Source organism: Euwallacea fornicatus, chromosome 12 (assembly GCF_040115645.1).
Source record: "Euwallacea fornicatus isolate EFF26 chromosome 12, ASM4011564v1, whole genome shotgun sequence".
NCBI classification, from domain to species: domain Eukaryota; kingdom Metazoa; phylum Arthropoda; class Insecta; order Coleoptera; family Curculionidae; genus Euwallacea; species Euwallacea fornicatus.
The window spans coordinates 4,682,544-4,699,542 of record NC_089552.1 but is presented as its reverse complement, the minus strand read 5'-3'; the positions used below and the strand labels follow the sequence as shown (position 1 = coordinate 4,699,542).

General features: G+C 34.7%; 1 protein-coding gene across 8 annotated transcripts in view; it reads left to right on the top strand.

Annotated features, from left to right (window-relative positions):
* Nucleotides 1-16,315, top strand: part of LOC136342547 (eukaryotic translation initiation factor 4E transporter-like) — a 102,692-nt gene extending 86,377 nt beyond the window's left edge. For 4 of the 8 annotated variants that reach the window (XM_066288472.1, XM_066288470.1, XM_066288466.1 and 1 more), the window contains exons 2-21: nucleotides 3,919-4,072; nucleotides 4,190-4,286; nucleotides 4,343-4,493; nucleotides 4,792-5,101; nucleotides 5,491-5,673; nucleotides 5,819-6,014; nucleotides 6,191-6,319; nucleotides 6,622-6,877; nucleotides 7,065-7,204; nucleotides 7,295-7,363; nucleotides 7,611-7,800; nucleotides 7,957-8,082; nucleotides 8,246-8,485; nucleotides 9,149-9,202; nucleotides 9,401-9,664; nucleotides 10,126-10,254; nucleotides 13,473-13,640; nucleotides 13,723-13,974; nucleotides 14,027-14,255; nucleotides 14,934-16,315. In XM_066288472.1, coding sequence (XP_066144569.1) covers nucleotides 3,939-4,072; nucleotides 4,190-4,286; nucleotides 4,343-4,493; nucleotides 4,792-5,101; nucleotides 5,491-5,673; nucleotides 5,819-6,014; nucleotides 6,191-6,319; nucleotides 6,622-6,877; nucleotides 7,065-7,204; nucleotides 7,295-7,363; nucleotides 7,611-7,800; nucleotides 7,957-8,082; nucleotides 8,246-8,485; nucleotides 9,149-9,202; nucleotides 9,401-9,664; nucleotides 10,126-10,254; nucleotides 13,473-13,640; nucleotides 13,723-13,974; nucleotides 14,027-14,220 — 3,282 coding nt within the window. In that variant the 5' untranslated portion in view covers nucleotides 3,919-3,938 and the 3' untranslated portion in view covers nucleotides 14,221-14,255; nucleotides 14,934-16,315. The remainder of the gene's footprint in view (nucleotides 1-3,918; nucleotides 4,073-4,189; nucleotides 4,287-4,342; nucleotides 4,494-4,791; nucleotides 5,102-5,490; nucleotides 5,674-5,818; nucleotides 6,015-6,190; nucleotides 6,320-6,621; nucleotides 6,878-7,064; nucleotides 7,205-7,294; nucleotides 7,364-7,610; nucleotides 7,801-7,956; nucleotides 8,083-8,245; nucleotides 8,486-9,148; nucleotides 9,203-9,400; nucleotides 9,665-10,125; nucleotides 10,255-13,472; nucleotides 13,641-13,722; nucleotides 13,975-14,026; nucleotides 14,256-14,933) is intronic. The other 4 variants (XM_066288468.1, XM_066288474.1, XM_066288469.1 and 1 more) reach the window with 4 other exon arrangements.
* The last annotated feature ends 684 nt before the right edge of the window (nucleotides 16,316-16,999 follow it).

Sequence of the window (16,999 nt, the reverse complement as noted above, 5' to 3'; positions counted from 1 at the left end):
AAAAATTAATGATGTAATATGTATTAATACTGTGGGTTCAATCCTGAGGATGACCGACATTTTAGAGCTTGAAGGTCTCTTGATGATTGTTGGTTCACCTTTAATCGGTTAATAAGATTTTCCTAAAAGGAGAATAATTAATTGTCAACCAAAAGTTAAGTTTTTTTGTTTATTAAAGATGGTTTGTGTACCATTTTGCTTTAGTCTGTTGTAAATCCCACCAAGATTTTTTCTAGAATATTTTTCGTATTTATACTTTAAATTAATACAATAATCTTTTTTAAATGCACAGTAATATTATATGCATATATTTTGCTGTCCTATAATTAGGGTTGCTGTAAGGTATGTAAGTTTTGGTTGACAAAAAGCCAATACCTATCTGTTTCCCCAGATCTAATCAAATATTCTTTTGGAAATTGATAAGATAGCTTGCTAGCTGTTTTGTTAGCATGAGGGGAAAATAATCTGGTTTACTTTATGCTATTTAAGGTTTGAAATATTAAATTTATTCATTCTTATTGCTACTTCCCTTCAGAACTATACTATAATAAATATTTTATCACTAAGATTCTGTTTGATTGGCTTTAAACTGAAGTTGCAAGTAAGGTAATGAACATTACATTTTTGGCAGATTATTTCACATTTTTTGCTTTGCATCTTGAATAAAAATTTATGTTTCATGCTTTGGTAGATTATAAGCAATACCGTAAGCGTCTGTAAAGTTGTGAAAACAAGTCAAAAGCCAAAAATAATTCTATAGATCTGTTTGTTCCATAAAACTATTTAAATGTGTTAGCTTTCCCTCATTTAAACAATTTTACAGTTTACGAGATTCTTATTTTGGCCCTTCTTATATTGGACATTGTGTATTTCATATACAAATGGCATTCATCGTTTTTAGAGGCCCACTTGAAATCCTAACTTAGCTTGATGCTTCTTAATTTATTTATAATATATCTCGATAATATTATGGAAATTGTAAGTTAAAAAAATAAGCTGTTCCATAAGAAGAAAAACAATTAATGTTTTATCTTCCTTAATATAAGTAGTTGTTAGTGAGCGTACCCGAAGAAATTAACGCAATTTTAAAGGGAGTATAGAAAATTCGCTGATTAAGTAATGGGTTTACGTTTTACCTATTTCATTATGCTTTATCAAAATAGATAGGGGCGAGTAAAAAGGATTTTAACACACGACGGTCGTTGCGCTTAAACTTTGATTCATGTCTCATATCAACATCACTCGAGACTAGATAGTTATTAGATAATTTACTGCTAAACAAAATGTATTCATTATAGAATTTATCAAAGTTAATTTCACAATGTATCTTTTAGTCTTTGTTCCAGAACTTACAAAATCTGCATTTTGCAAAGGTAATCTGTTATGATTATCTATCTTTATTTTTTTGTGTTATCCTCAAATTTTTGCACAAAAACACCCTTTGGACTCTCAGCTAGAATGTGTTTCTATTTATATAGCCTCAGAAGGAGTAATGAGGGATCCGAAAGTCTTTAGTACCGTTGCCCATTTAAGTTACACATCTGTCATTCCGTCACAACCTGGTCCTGTGAGCTATAATAGGTCACAACCTATTATACCGCACAATTCCGCGATCTAAATTGGCATGGGCAATATGATTTACTGCGTTTTTGGCTTACGGCCATTAATTCGATTTTGCGAACACCCCTAAATGATCTGTGACGTCAGTAATTAGACTTCGATTAACCGCAGTCGAATCTCCAGCGATCAGCTTTGAATAAGGGATTGGGTGAGAACTCGAACATAGTTGGGTACTATCAATAATGTCAAATTTATGGTTGCACCCTACTACCATCACATCGCTCAGTAGAAATTTTTCGATCGGCCGATGGTGTTTAAAACTAGATTTCAAAATAATTTTTGAGCGAGTCGGACGCGCAATTGACTACTACGAGTACTTGTGCTAAAGTGGAACATATACATATATCACCTATCGAGTAATCTCGACTTAGCCGAGAGCAGTAACTCGAAAATAATTATGTTTTAATAGACCTTATTGGAATTGGACAATGGCAGTGAACAAAGTATAGTATGTATTATACTTGATTTTTATAGTCATTACTCCCTCAGAAGACCTGCGTCCCTTGCGACTTGTGATGTAAACGTCCCTTTTAGGGAATAGTGGCGAACATAAAAACTGGTGTAATAAATACTGTGTGTTTTTTAAGTCGCGGCGCAAGGTTTTATATATTCAATTTTTAGCGCCATGTTTACCTCTGTGTCGTTAAACGAAATTTTAAAATATTATTGTGCTCGTCGTTCACTTGCCATTATTCCTGTTGGAAAAAGTCGAACAAGAGGGACACATATCAAACTATAGTGTCAAAGCGAGAAAACCAATCTAGAGCAAACGATGAACGGGAACAGCATATCTTATAAATCTAGCTTAAGAATTCCCCTTATGAAGCTAGGCACAAACAAGATTTGCTATTTTAACTTTATTCTAATTTGTTAATTAGGTCAAAAAGCCTTCCAAAAAACCTAAAATAATTTTTGCCCTAAATTAAAGGTAAAATAACGTATTTGTTTGCGTTTAGAACGTATTGTCTCAATTTCTTTTAAATCATGAGAAATTAAACAAATAAGAACGAATTGTAAAAGGGCCATTTGTTTGAAGAGTACTGGGAAAAATTAACTACCAACAAAGGATCTATTTTAATTTATTTTTCCATATATCGCCCATTTACAATTCAGCAATACCTCGAACGTATAATTGTTCTAAGTGTTATTACAAGCTTTTGTGATATAAATGACAAGTTATAAAGTTACGACTTCAAGTCGTAGTTGCGCCAAATTTCCTAGTTTAAGTTTCATAGTTTTCGCCTTTACGAAGAAGTAGGTACTATGGAGTAAGTAATAAAACAACAAAACAGAAATTTGAATGCAAGCAATATTACGAGCAAATGTCCATTTTATAATTTTATTACTTATTTCACAGTCACTGTAGCTACTTCTGCATGGAATGCCAAACGTTTCAAACTTAAATTGTTTCGCACAGTAAAAAAATCTTCACATGAATATATCTACTTCTTACGGGGATATGATGTACATCTTTCGTCACTTTTGTAAATAACTGGAAAACGATGATAAATGCGGAAACAATACAAAAAGGTGAATACATTTCTAAATTGAAAAGGAATTTCCAACTTCAAAAAATAGATGACCAAGGACGTGCCACAAAAAATTCGGGTTGGTAAAATATGTGTTGACAGTCCAAAAAATTAATAATAATAGATAAAATTAGTCAAAATGCATATTTTGGAGACACTTCAATAAACTTGTATACCTTTTTTATCTTTATTTTTGTTTGATCACTCTACCACTTCTCTTAGCTGTTTTTATTTCTCAAACATAAGGCCTACTGAAACTTGATAGTTAAGATCTGCTATATTCTGTGGCAGCCGTTATGTGTATGAAAATTTTGTTAGTCCTACTGGAGACGAAGACATTTTTATGAGAGCTTGGGCTATTTCATGTTCATAACGCGCAGTGTGTGATAGAATGTGATAACGTTCATTGCATTGTAGAGATTAATATGCTTCATCAAAAACTGTGGACATATTAGTATTTTTCTACGCGTTCCTAATTTTTTGCCTAGGAAGCTAATTTTCAGGTGTAGAACACATCAAGATTCAAATTCAAAAATTTAAAAATTGTTAAAACATCAGAATTTGTTTATCCCAAAAATTCAATTCTATATCCTTTGTTACATAAGTTCTACAAATATATATGATGAAACATAAACTTTAAGAGGTATTTATTGAAAGAACATTGGAAAAAGGATGTTATGCCAAATCTCAAGCACTAACCTTCGTCCAGCCATCTACCTATCAGCCTATCAGCTATTTAATTAACACATCGTTTCATTTAATTTTACAGGAGATGAGCACATTCAAAATATGAGCGTTGGCGAAATAGACCCAGCCATACTTTGTGTTCGTGAGATGATTCGGTATTCCAAAGAACAACTTTTGGAAATTGCCAAAGCTCCTGCTGCAAAATCTAAGCCTGACTTTCTGGACCCCAACGAAGTGTAAGTATTAAAATTTCACGCTCTGCGCAACTAACTCATCGCATTTTTTTTACCATTAACGCAATTTTCCGTGTTTGTTTTCTGCTCCAAATTTTATTACTCAATCTTCATTTTCAGTTGCGTTTCTATCCTGGACCCTGAGAAATGGAACATTGAAAGGAAAAAGTCTGACACCCCGGATACTGGAAAAGGCAATGATATTGGAGATAATAGGGTATGTATTGTCAGAACTTTTGTTTATGAGGCTATTGGTGAAATTCTTTTGATCAGAGACGATCAGGAGACCCACGTGAGAGGATTCGAAAGGAGAACGACGGAATTGTTCTGAGCCCCCAACGTCGGAGCTTCAATTCCGGATGTTTTGTGCCTGCGAACAAGGAGCCTGTAGGTGGAAAGGGCGATGCACCAACTCATCTTATGGGTGAGTTGTTGGACTTGAATAAAAAAATAATTTTGGTTGACTTAAATAAATGAATGATTTAGAATTGTAATAATAGTATTATACATATAATAACTTGTGTAAATAGTACCTTCGGTCCAACATTAAGTTGATATGTTTGTCTAATTTCCATGTATATGTATAATTTACATACAATTTACTTAAAGCGTTTGTTTAAATATGGCACTGTAAATATCACAAAAAGTTTAGTGTTGAATTCTTGAAAAAAGAAGACGATATTGTACTTGTATAATAATAATATTCATTTTTCTCTAAAAAGCAGGTGGGCGAGAGATTACCTCTTCCACCAGACGTATCGGAAGCGGTCGAATTATGCGCGACTCTTGGGAAAGTGACAAGGAATCCGGCGAATCAGATTTCAACTTCGGAAGAGGTCTCCAGAATAGGAACAACGAACGCGACGACAAGTTCGGAGACAGAGGTGGAATGAGAGATGAGAAATACGGAGACAGAAGATCCTTTGGTCGGGAGATCGACAATGGGACTAAGGAGAAGGAGGGTAGACGAAACTCGAGGTATACTGAAAGCAGGCGCAGATATTCAGAGTCCAAAGAGGATGAGCCTGAATGGTAAGTCAGAGCCTTTTATTAGAAAGGACTATATATACATATATGATATTCCCACTTATTGAAAATCTTGACTGATCATGGATTGTAGATGTTTTTTCTGAGAAAGGAATATGGTTAGAGATCCAGCAAATTTTAAATTGCATTGGGATGCGTTAAACTTTTAAATTTTTGACTGAATGGGAAAAGTTAGAAAGATAATTTAGAATTTCGGAGGCCGAATCTAACCACATTCTATGGCAAATCGAGAGGTTTCATAACTTGGAATAGCATATATGTATGTGTGTAGTTGAAACAATCAAATTCTTAACTAGTCTACTACCTGTTAGTTAAGTCTTCACTACGCTCAATAAGGCACTACTAAATTATATTTCAATAATTTTTGCCCTCAGGTTTTCTTCAGGCCCTATGTCACAAAATGATACGATCGAGTTACGTGGATTTGATGAGTCAGAAAAACCTGGTAAAAGGAAGATGACTGCATCAAGAGTAAAGCGTGTCAAGGATTGGTCCAAGAAAAAGGAGAATACGATAGCTGAAGACAAGGAGAAAGACGAGGAGACGCAACACGAGGGGTGAGTTCTTCATAATAATTTTGTCACATCGATTTAGATTTTTAGATATAAATAATTTAGTGATGTTATTTATATCAAAGCTTTTGAATCGATTATAAATCATTTGTCATATTAAAATCTGGTGCATATATATATTTTATATTAGATCATCCATTAACCATTCCGAGACAGGGGAACAGAAAGATAACAGTGGATCAGAACAGGGTAATGATCGTGAAGTTGTGCCACCTGTGTCAGAAAGAAAAACTACTGACCAGAGCAAGATACAGAGCAACGAGTCCATGTATAGTTTCGATTTTGATGAATTTTTAAAGGGCGAGGCCATTCCTGGATTGCTGCCTGTAAGTAAACTGTTTATACTTGTGCGTTTTGTTTTAAGACTTTTTAATTTTTATCGAACCATAATGGTTTATATCTTAATTTGACACAATAAATTCAACATTAAACAGTGTTCCAAAAATATTGTGAAAATTCTGTATACATTAGCGAAAATTTTATATTTATTTTTTGTATATAGAATGGAGCCAACGATGATGCCAATAAGTCAACATCCAGATTTAGCCGTTGGTTTAAGAAGGACAGCCCAAACAAGGAAGTGGGAACAAGTCGCAAGTCGTCTCTTCAGGAAGATAATCATATCATTAAGGTATGCTTTATAAAAAAGAATTGGGCATGATACAAAATAGTTCTTCTACGGTTTGCTATCTGATAAAACAAATAAATTTAGTGTAAATCATATAAAACATTTATTATTACCAAGAAAATCTTGGCAACCATCTCTAACAAAAGTGAATAAATAGTTGCCAATTCTAAAACCCCTTCATTCATATTTAAAATAAATATTTCGAAATAAAGAAAACTAAGGAAATTCTTGTTGTGAATATGCCATTCAGAGAATATTAGGTATTCGTTTGACTCGTACAGTTCTACATGAAAGCATTCCCTCAGGATCTTCTTAAAGATATCACGGAATCCAGTTCTATCCCAGTGTCGGTTCATCCACCTGCAATGGATTCGAACACGTATTTCGCCCCCATTTCTCCTGCTGGCAACAATTTTGGTGGTGTGGATGGTTCGATGGGCGGCGACAAAAAACGGTCCAATTTCAATTTAGGTCAGCAAGTGAACATTATGGATCTATTGACAAGAGGGAAACAGGGTCATCACCCAGAAGGATGGAACGGGAAGTCGGCTGCTGCTTCTTGTAAGTACTTGCACATGTTAACTCCTATTATGTCTCATTCTAATGTCTCGTATACAAAAAAATTATTAAATTTACTATTACCGGGTTATCCAAAAATTATCACATAGGACACCCCATATATTTTCAGAGAAATATTAAATACATGTATGCTACAACTTTTCCGTTTTGTTATTTAATTTTCTTTTAGCTATAGGCAGCGGCAAAATCCTCAGTCTCGATGAATTAGAGGCAAAAATTAGACCAAACTCTGATCATTCCTCTAATGTGCAGTCCAAAGTCCCGCCTCAGAAACCCGATGAGGAAATGACTGCCGCTTTTAAAAGACTGGTAAGCCCAATTTTGCAATAATAATTAGTATCATCTAAGATAATAGAAGTTAGTTCACACAGAGTTTCATTTCGAGTTTCTAATTTCAAGCTTCAACAAGCCAGTGGACAAGTACAAAATGGACCTATGAATAAACCCCCTGGAATGAGTCTTTTAGAGGTAAGTGTAATTTGCCCAGGTCGGTGTTAATGTAAAATGACGTGAGATACTAGACGATCATGAATTTGTTATAATAGTTTACTACTAAGTAAACAGAAATAATACAATTTCCAGTGCAAGTATATCTTACATACCAACTTTGCTTCAATTAAATAATTTTTGTTTATAAATCAGTCTTAATATGATATAGAAATAAGGAACGCGCTGTATATCGTCTTTACAATAGATTTTTGTCGATTCCTTTCAGATGTTAAACCATTCTCAACAACAAGATGAAGCCCGAATGGTTGCGCAAGCAGCCGCCCTCGCCATTAATCAGCCACAACCCCAACATCTTTCTAATCCGCTTCATGCTCATCAACAGCCGTCAATGACCAACGACTTGATGATGAAGTTGCAGCAGGCGCAGTTGCAGCAGAAACAAATGGACATGCTTGGTAAATAAGTATAAATGTGACAGTAATTCCACTAAAGTTTAGATATTTTAACAAGTTTGTGCAGAGTAGTCATTCTATAAATTTAAATCTATTTTTCTGTTTTTGGTGAACGTACATTTTACGCTGTATATAATCCAGTCGTAATTTTTTTTATAGGAAAATTGATCTCAGCTAGTGGTGTTCCTGCAGGTTCCCATGTCCGTGCTAGTCCTCTTCTAGATATGGGCGTGCAACAAAGTAGGGAACTTTTGAACAGACCCGAAGCTCAGGCTATATTACAAGGTACAAATAATTTACTAAGTTGTCTATATTTAGCAATAGTTTCTAGGCAACATACGGTTAAGACAAAGTCCTTAACATGCCTATTTTATTTTTACTATCAATAAAATGAGTCATCTATTGAGTGTAAGTAATGACCAGTTTTTTCGTGTCTATACGATCATAGGTCTGAAACGAGGAGAGATCACAATTCAACACCTCTATCAGCAAATAGCCAATCCGGCCTTACAGCCGCGTCATCGCGAAATGCTCGTCACCATAGTAAAGCTTCATAGTAACTCAAATTACATTCCTAGTCCCAGGGTTATGAGCCCTGTCCCAATGACGTCGCACCACTTGTTTCCTCCCCAGCAGCAGGCTCAGATGCAGCACCAACAGCTGAGAGTTTCTCCATTACCGCACAACGGTATGTCGGCTTCAACTTGAGCACATTCCCCTGAGTGGCTTTCTTGTTTGATGTTACTCTTTCTCACTTGAATGTTGGCCTGATCTGCTTTTTTTAGAGAATCGAATGCTTATTTGGCAGTTTTGTTTGTTTGCTGAAATGTAGGTAAGTCGTTTTTGTCCTAAACGACAAAAAGGATTAAATAGAATTAAAATAGAACACGCATATCTTTGTTTTATTTTAAGTGGAAGTATTTTGAATGATACGAATTGAGTGAGTAATTTCTCAATTTTTTTATGTTGAGATTTAAGTGCTTAATGCAATTTCAATGACAATTCCACTCATGTCTATAAAATGATATACAAGATTATTCAAATTCGTCACTCCCCATTAAGATCTTGAAAACTATAAAAATTACGAGGGCGGTTAAATTATAAATATTTTTGTATTCAGTTCTACTAATTCATTTGCGTGTCTTGCCTTGCAATTAATAAAAAGAAAATTTAAGCACATGCATTTATTTCGTTGCATCTATTCTTTGCCCGTCCTTTAAGGAGTTTGCTTGATTTAGATGTCTGAGCACTTACATCAATAATTGGTGGTTGAACAGTCTAGTTTCAATCGTACGCTGTGCTAGTTGTTGTGTGATATTTGTTTTCATTTGGATGGTTTTGTTTCACGCAGCTTATTGTGTCTCTCCGATAATGGCAACTAGTCCTAATCATCTGGCCGTTCCGGGTGAGTGCACCAAGAGCCTACTTTTTCATTTGTCTGAATTTTAACATAAATTTGTGCAAAATTTTTTGTCAAATTTACCGCTGAAAGTATATTTTGCTGTTGTTAATTGTGTGTTAAGCCATTTTAAACAAAATTTGTTGTCAAGTATCATGCAGTCAATAGTCAATTATAGCAATAAAGGTAAATTATTTTTCGCAGCCATGCACCAGCGCATCCCTTCGCCGCGCGAACTGCAGGTTCATACCCAAAATATCCTGCAGAGGGCCCTAATTAAGAAGAAGCTTGAAGAACAGACTGAGAATTTCCGCAAGAAGCAGGAGATGCAACGAGGCGCCAGTCCGAATATAACCGGAGTTCCCAATTCAGTTAATCCAGTCGGAGCCAAAGGCATGTCATCTCCAACACCGTTGGCCTTTACTCCTACTTCTGTATTGAGAAAAATGACTGCTGAAAAGGATGAAGGTTAGTTCATATTAGCCCTTGATGAATACGTTTTTGAATATATACGATATTGTTATTTATATTTAAGATGTATTTATGGAACTCATCTAAAATAGCAAGAAAAACGCTCTACCTAGCACATATACTTTGCGTAACATCGAAAATCGGAGAAAAAAAACTAAAATCTAATAAATTTTTAAAGAAACATCTCATTTATTACTCAACAATTTAATAGACCTTTTTTCTTATTCTAAACATAGATAATAATATGTTGAGATTTGGTTCAGCCACTTTCGAATTAAGAAAAACGCAATTGTACTTCCCGTTAACCTATGCTTTATCTCTTATGATTTGGAATTTGCACTATGGGTATTGGAAGTCGCATTTAGGACACCTCTTAAATTTTTTGACCAATATGCGAATATTTTTCATCCTTCTGGAAGAAAGTAATTTTTTTCATAACTTAATTTGTCATCTTCCAGGAAAAGAGAATAAGGCTGTAACGGATAATGGTATGAAACTCCATGGACGTCCGTTAACTGGAATACGCTCTCAACCTCAGGTTACTGATAATAGTCAACAGTGGAATCCAGCGTTTCCAATGAAGCAAGGCAAGTAATAGAACTATAGATTCCAAAGAAACCAAATTAAATAAAGAAATGACAAAATGGAGTGGAGTTTTCGAATGACTCTGCATTATTTGCGATCCACTCATTAAATGGGTCTTTTGTTACCCGTAACATTATGCTTTTTTGTGTGGTATTTTTAGCATATTCTCGCCAAGTGTGCAAAAGAAATGAACTTTATCGATGTTATTTTGGCAAATACCTAGAAAGTGTCGACCTACGTAATGGCTTTAAACCAAACATGTACTATATACAGGGTTATTCACGCTATACGGCTCGGAATATTGTTGCCAAAATACGAGGTTTTCTAAAAATTTTTCTTTTGGGTTATATGGGGATCTATTATGGCTACTTTTTAAAATTATTTTCATATTATACAGGGTGTCCCAAAAGTGCTAAAAGTATCAAAGTTGTGTTTTTTTAAATGGAACCCCTTGTATATTGTTGCATTTTTGGATTCTCCGATCAAAATAAATGTGTGTTTTAATAAGGTTTACAATACCTAGCACTTACGGTTTTTGAAATAATTTAAATTTTGTAAAAATTTGGCCTAATTTTCATGTTTTAACCACTTAAGCAGTATTTAAGTTATGTAAGCGTAATTTACAGTGTAGTGTAATAATGGATCATACTTTATATCCCAATCATGAAAAACTTGCCAGCTTATACAGGGTGTGCAAAAATTAAAACTATTCAAATGAGGACTTTAAGTGGCTATAACTGGATTAATTTAAATGCAATGCCATATTTTTTAACTTACCAGGATATGTAGTTTTTAAATACCCATCGAATGGTACTAGGATGTTCATAGCTAAGTCTTCGCGTTTTTGCAGAATGCACTAAATAATGGCTCCTTGCGCCATTTGGCGTCTTTTAGTTCAAAGTTCTAAATCACATATCAAGTATAACATAAAACGGAAACAAAATATTTATTACAGATGTTCGAAATGTCGACCGTCCATTTCCAAACACTTACAAATTCTTTTTTCAAAACCACCGCTAATTCTGGACAACATTTGCGGAGTAACAGTTTCAAACGCGTCTCTTATACGTGTTTTCATATCCTGTGGAGTTGTTGGAGGCGTATTGTAGACAATTCCTTTTATGTATCCCCACAAAAAAAAATCTAGTGGAGTTAAGTCCGGGGATCTGGGGGGCCAATTTTGAAATCCGTTTCTTCCTATCCACCTGTTTTTAAAGTTGGCATTTAAAAATTGCCGAACCTCGCGATGATAATGAGGCGGAGCCCCATCCAATTGAAGCCACATGGTAGTTCTAATATTTAAAGGGACTTTTTCTAATAATACTGGAAGTTGGTGCCAAAGAAAATCCAGAAACGTCACATCGTTTAAAGGTCCTTCAAAAAAATACGGCCCAATTAAATACGGGCCCAGTATTCCACCCCACACATTAATGGACCACCTATTCTGATTTCTCATGACTCTGTATTCATGTGGATTCGAATCAGAATAGTAATGAAAGTTATGTCTATTTACAAGACCATTGTTATGGAAAGTACATTCATCACTAAATAATACTTCACCGAAAAAGTTTTCATTTTCTGCCACTTTATCTAACACCCACATGCAAAATTCAGTTCGGTTGTCAAAATCATATCCATAAAGTTCTTGGCAAAGTTGGATTTTATAAGGATAAAAACTGTGTTTTTTAAGAATTCTTGAAACACTTGCTTGACTAACGTTAGTAACTTCGGATATCACGTTTTGACTAATGTTGGGATTTTCTATAACTGAACCAACTACCATAAAAACATTTTCTTCATCTTCAGTGACAGATTTTCTTGCAATCGGTTTTTTATAACTGACACTTCCTGTCTCGTGAAACTGGTGCAATAATCTCTCAAAAACGGCTGGCTTAGGATGTTTTCTTTCGGGAAATCTTTGAGCATAAACTCGAGAAGCCAATAAACAATTCTTATGACATTCTCCAAGAATAAAAATCATGTCAATACGCTCTTCTTTTGGATAAATCTTCATTTTGACTATTTGCACTCGTTATAACACACACGCCTTAATCGGTAAAAACTAAAATGATCTTGACATTAGAGAGGATTTTTAGAGTAATAGAGAGTTTATGGGATTCGGGGTAGCTTAAATACCCAATCAGGGGATCGGTACCCATTAACAGGGTCAATCCACAGTTGGTAACTTTTTAAATCCTTAAACCGTGTCTTGAGACAAAGGCAAAAATTGAGAATTTACGGGGAATTGCAGCTGTAAAGATTTTGACCAAATATGGATGAATTTAGACCTTTGTCTTGATAAGGATAAAAGAGTGAAAGTTCCTTTATGCAGGGCAACCCTTACAGGAAGAAAATGGGTTCCCAACATATGGTCATCACGGACATGATCGGACGGATTGCATAGACATAGGCGTAGCCTGAGGGTACATTACACACTCTAGAAAAAAAGTACCTTTGCAGACTAAACTAAAAAATAAACTAAATTAACTATCTGATATTTTGAAATATCATAGGCAACTAGATACATTGGAACTTTGAACTAATAGACGCCAAATGGCGCAAGGAGCCATTATTTAGTGCATTCTGCAAAAACGCGAAGACTTAGCTATGAACATCCTAGTACCATTCGATGGGTATTTAAAAACTACATATCCTGGTAAGTTAAAAAATATGGCATTGCATTTAAATTAATCCAGTTATAGCCACTTAAAGTCCTCATTTGAATAGTTTTAATTTTTGCACACCCTGTATAAGCTGGCAAGTTTTTCATGATTGGGATATAAAGTATGATCCATTATTACACTACACTGTAAATTACGCTTACATAACTTAAATACTGCTTAAGTGGTTAAAACATGAAAATTAGGCCAAATTTTTACAAAATTTAAATTATTTCAAAAACCGTAAGTGCTAGGTATTGTAAACCTTATTAAAACACACATTTATTTTGATCGGAGAATCCAAAAATGCAACAATATACAAGGGGTTCCATTTAAAAAAACACAACTTTGATACTTTTAGCACTTTTGGGACACCCTGTATAATATGAAAATAATTTTAAAAAGTAGCCATAATAGATCCCCATATAACCCAAAAGAAAAATTTTTAGAAAACCTCGTATTTTGGCAACAATATTCCGAGCCGTATAGCGTGAATAACCCTGTATACATAAGTTTATTCTGCACGACTTATTCTTTCAATTCGTTCATTATGTTTTTAGCCGGTCGTCCAATTGTGAAGGCAAACAACTATCAATCTCAAACCCCAGATCAATTCTTTGCCCAATTAGCCACTCAACAGCAGCCATTACCATCGCAACGCACTTACCAAAATGTATCCAATTCGGCGCACCTGAAGGCGACCATCGGACAGCAATTCTCTGCTCAAGGTTTGATAGATTTTCAATAAACTACACTACTTACAAATTACTTATTTTTGAATCAGTATTTAATAAATTATGTCCTGCACAGGATCCCAATACGGGCCGTCCCAAACCCAGTACTCCCATCCTAATCCTCAAACCTTTCCACAGCCTACCGCTCAGCAGCTGAGGGCGCAACACCAAGCCAGACCTAGCAACCCAGCCACGCAACAGCCAACCAATCAGTCGCAACAAGAGGCTCAAAGTCAATCTCAAGTTGTACAGAAACAACAACAGATGGCTCAGCAGACGGGAACTGCTGCTTGGCAGCCATACCTTAATACTATGCCAGGCCAACACAGTATGTCGTTAAAATAAGATTTTTTTCCCTTGGTTAAGTATAACCTTATTAGATAATCGCCAAGCTGCCCAATCGAGATCTGCGCAGCATTCAGGGCCTCTTTCCCCTACCACTGCCGATCAGCTAACCCGTTGGTTCTCGCCCGATTTATTGGAGCGTGCACGAGGTGGCGAATTACCCAGCACGGCCAATTTGGCGCGGCTGGAAGAGATTGAACGCCAGGCAGCACCACCAGTACACAATTAGGGCGTGTCATTCGACGGACAAACTGGCCCGAACCGGTAAGTGAGCGGGGCTAACGTTGCGATGGACGTGGCTTTGGATTGTGTGCTTATTTTGTGATTTTGTTTGTGCGTTCAGGGTTTGTTTTTGTGTTTTATTCATGGTAATTATTGTAATTCCGATAGTCTTTTTAAGACTAAGTACAGGATAATTTGCTGTCGGGATTTTTGTTGGAGTAATAAAACTTTGATTTAATTTCGCTGCTCTTCGAGTTTTTTTTGTTAATTAAATTGAAGTGTATGTCTAATATAGTCATCTGCAACTCCCTTTTTTCTAAAAGTTTATGTTTACATTACTTTACAAAAACCCCTTAAAATCAGTGTAAACACTAAAAATACAGAAAAAAAAAAGTTTGCACATATATTGAAAAGTTGGGAATGTGAAATCCCCTTTGCTCCAACTGTGACGTCTGTAACTTGCAGCAAATACATTAGAAAAGGAATATAAAACCACCCCATAAGAATAAATGTTAAATACATAGAGATATACTCCTTGTATACGTACTAATGTTGCTTCGCGCGATATTTTGTATTATTAAGTTCTAACCCCAGGTAAGTACTCTTACTTGTTTACATTGCATGAACATGTTTTTGTTGCTTAAAAAATGTTTGCCAATATAAACATTTTTCTTTCAAAACAATAACTTTAACCTCATAAAATCTACTTCTTGATCATAGGTCTAATACAAAGGCTGCGCCATCATTAACCTGGAAATTCATCTAATCTCTCTTCAAACAAGTATTTTAAATCCGAGGTAGGTATTTTGTCAATTTTAAGGTAAACAGGTTTTTTTCTATGCAGTCGATATAACGATATGTAACATTCTTGTAAATATAGGCTTTATGAAAATTATTTAAAATGTGATAGACTCCTAAATGATTTATCGACTGCATATCAAAAATATTTAAGGTAATTTAGTATTAAAATGATTACATTATACCTCTACTCGATCTTAGGTTGGAACTGAGTGTTTAGGTTCCGAAAGTTAATTATTCCTAGCCATGTGAAAGACAAAATACATTTTCATTGAAAACTGCCGTAGAACGTTCCTCAGTTCGAAACCTGATTTTAGAAGTAACTAGGGAAAATTTAAAATGTGTACATGTCGTCGAATTACAGTGTCTTCGTCTCAAGTTTTTACGGTCGGGGTTTTTTTAGAAAACTAGAATGAATATTTTATTTGTGGTTAAGAATGACGTTTTGAGTTCGGTTTGATGTCTGAGGATTTTCTGTTCTATTTTGATGTTAATCTATATCCGTATATAATGTAATCATTTTAATGGCAATATTATTATTATATTATGGTATAAAATTGTCATTGTGTACCGTCTATTAAATTAACAGTAATATAGGACGTTAACTGTCTACATTTGTAATTGGTATAATAGGGCAGTGAACGTGAATATTACAGACGATTAACAGGTTACTCGCTTATATGTATTTACAAGAGAAACAACCACAGAAGTTATGTTATGTAAAGTATTAGAGTATCCTGCTGGTCAAATTAAAATATTCCGAACCATAATTGAGGAGAAAATATTTGAAGTTAACTGTCTTCTAGAGTCATTGCAAGCCAAGAAGCTAAAAAGTGAAAACAAAATTTTACTGATTTGAATGTAACATATGTTCCTTTTCTTTGAATAATTCAAACTTGTCATAAGATCTGTTGCAGTGTAGGTGATTTAATAATATATTTGTTCACATTCCATTTGTGGGCACGCTGAATGGTTAAAGGCACTGCCACCGTAATGACATTTTACAGTGAGCTTACAGAAAAAAAGAGATTAATGCTTCTATCCAGTTGTGTGTCATTAACTACTCAGTTTCCAGACAAATCTTAATTTCATTATATTGTACGGATCGCAAGGTTTGTGTAGAACTTAAGACTATTGTGTAAATGATTTGTTTCTTGGGAATTTTAACAGCATCTCAAATGACAGCGTTCTGATGTTACATTGATGTCAACGTTGTAAAAAGGTTATGAAACGATTTTGTAAATAAGCGAGATTTTCTGGATACTTATTGACATTTTGTTTTGAGATTAAATATTAAATCGAAACTTTGCTGTGTTTTTCCTCCTGGCTAATCACAATTAGAGCAACGGAGAGGATGTTGAGGAACAGAGAAGGGAATATCAAGGTTGTTTCCGACAGCAAGTGTGACCGTAGTCGTTGCTATTCCGTAAAATAAACAATTTTTTATGAGAGCAACAGAATCTAGCTCTAGTATACAGTGTTTTGCTCAAAACATAGTACGTTTTATTTAGACAAATAATATGTGGGTTTCTCTTTAACTTTACATAAAAATATAAATAAAACTTATAATGACCCATGGCCTATTTAGTGTACCCAAAGTTCATGTCTAATTAGATAAGGATTTGGAAAACGGTAGATTTACAGATTTAGTCAAATTGAGGCAAATGTAAACATTTAAATGATTAAATTGAATAAAGTCGCAAAATTCCGAATATTTTTGGAGATATCCAGGCAAAAAGACTTCCCACTTTTCACGAATAATAGGGTTTTCTAAAAAAAGTTAATATAAAGGCGATGGGTGCTTAACATCGAGAAAGAATTTTTACAGGTTTACGGGCACATTTGCTTAATTTTTTTGTATTTGTATTTCATCATTTTCAAATATTGAAAGTAGATTTTGTAGTATTCTGTATAATCGAGACTTCTAGATAAAGAAATGATTTATTTAATGGTGAGCTTATTTACGACACAATATTCAGTAAAAAGAG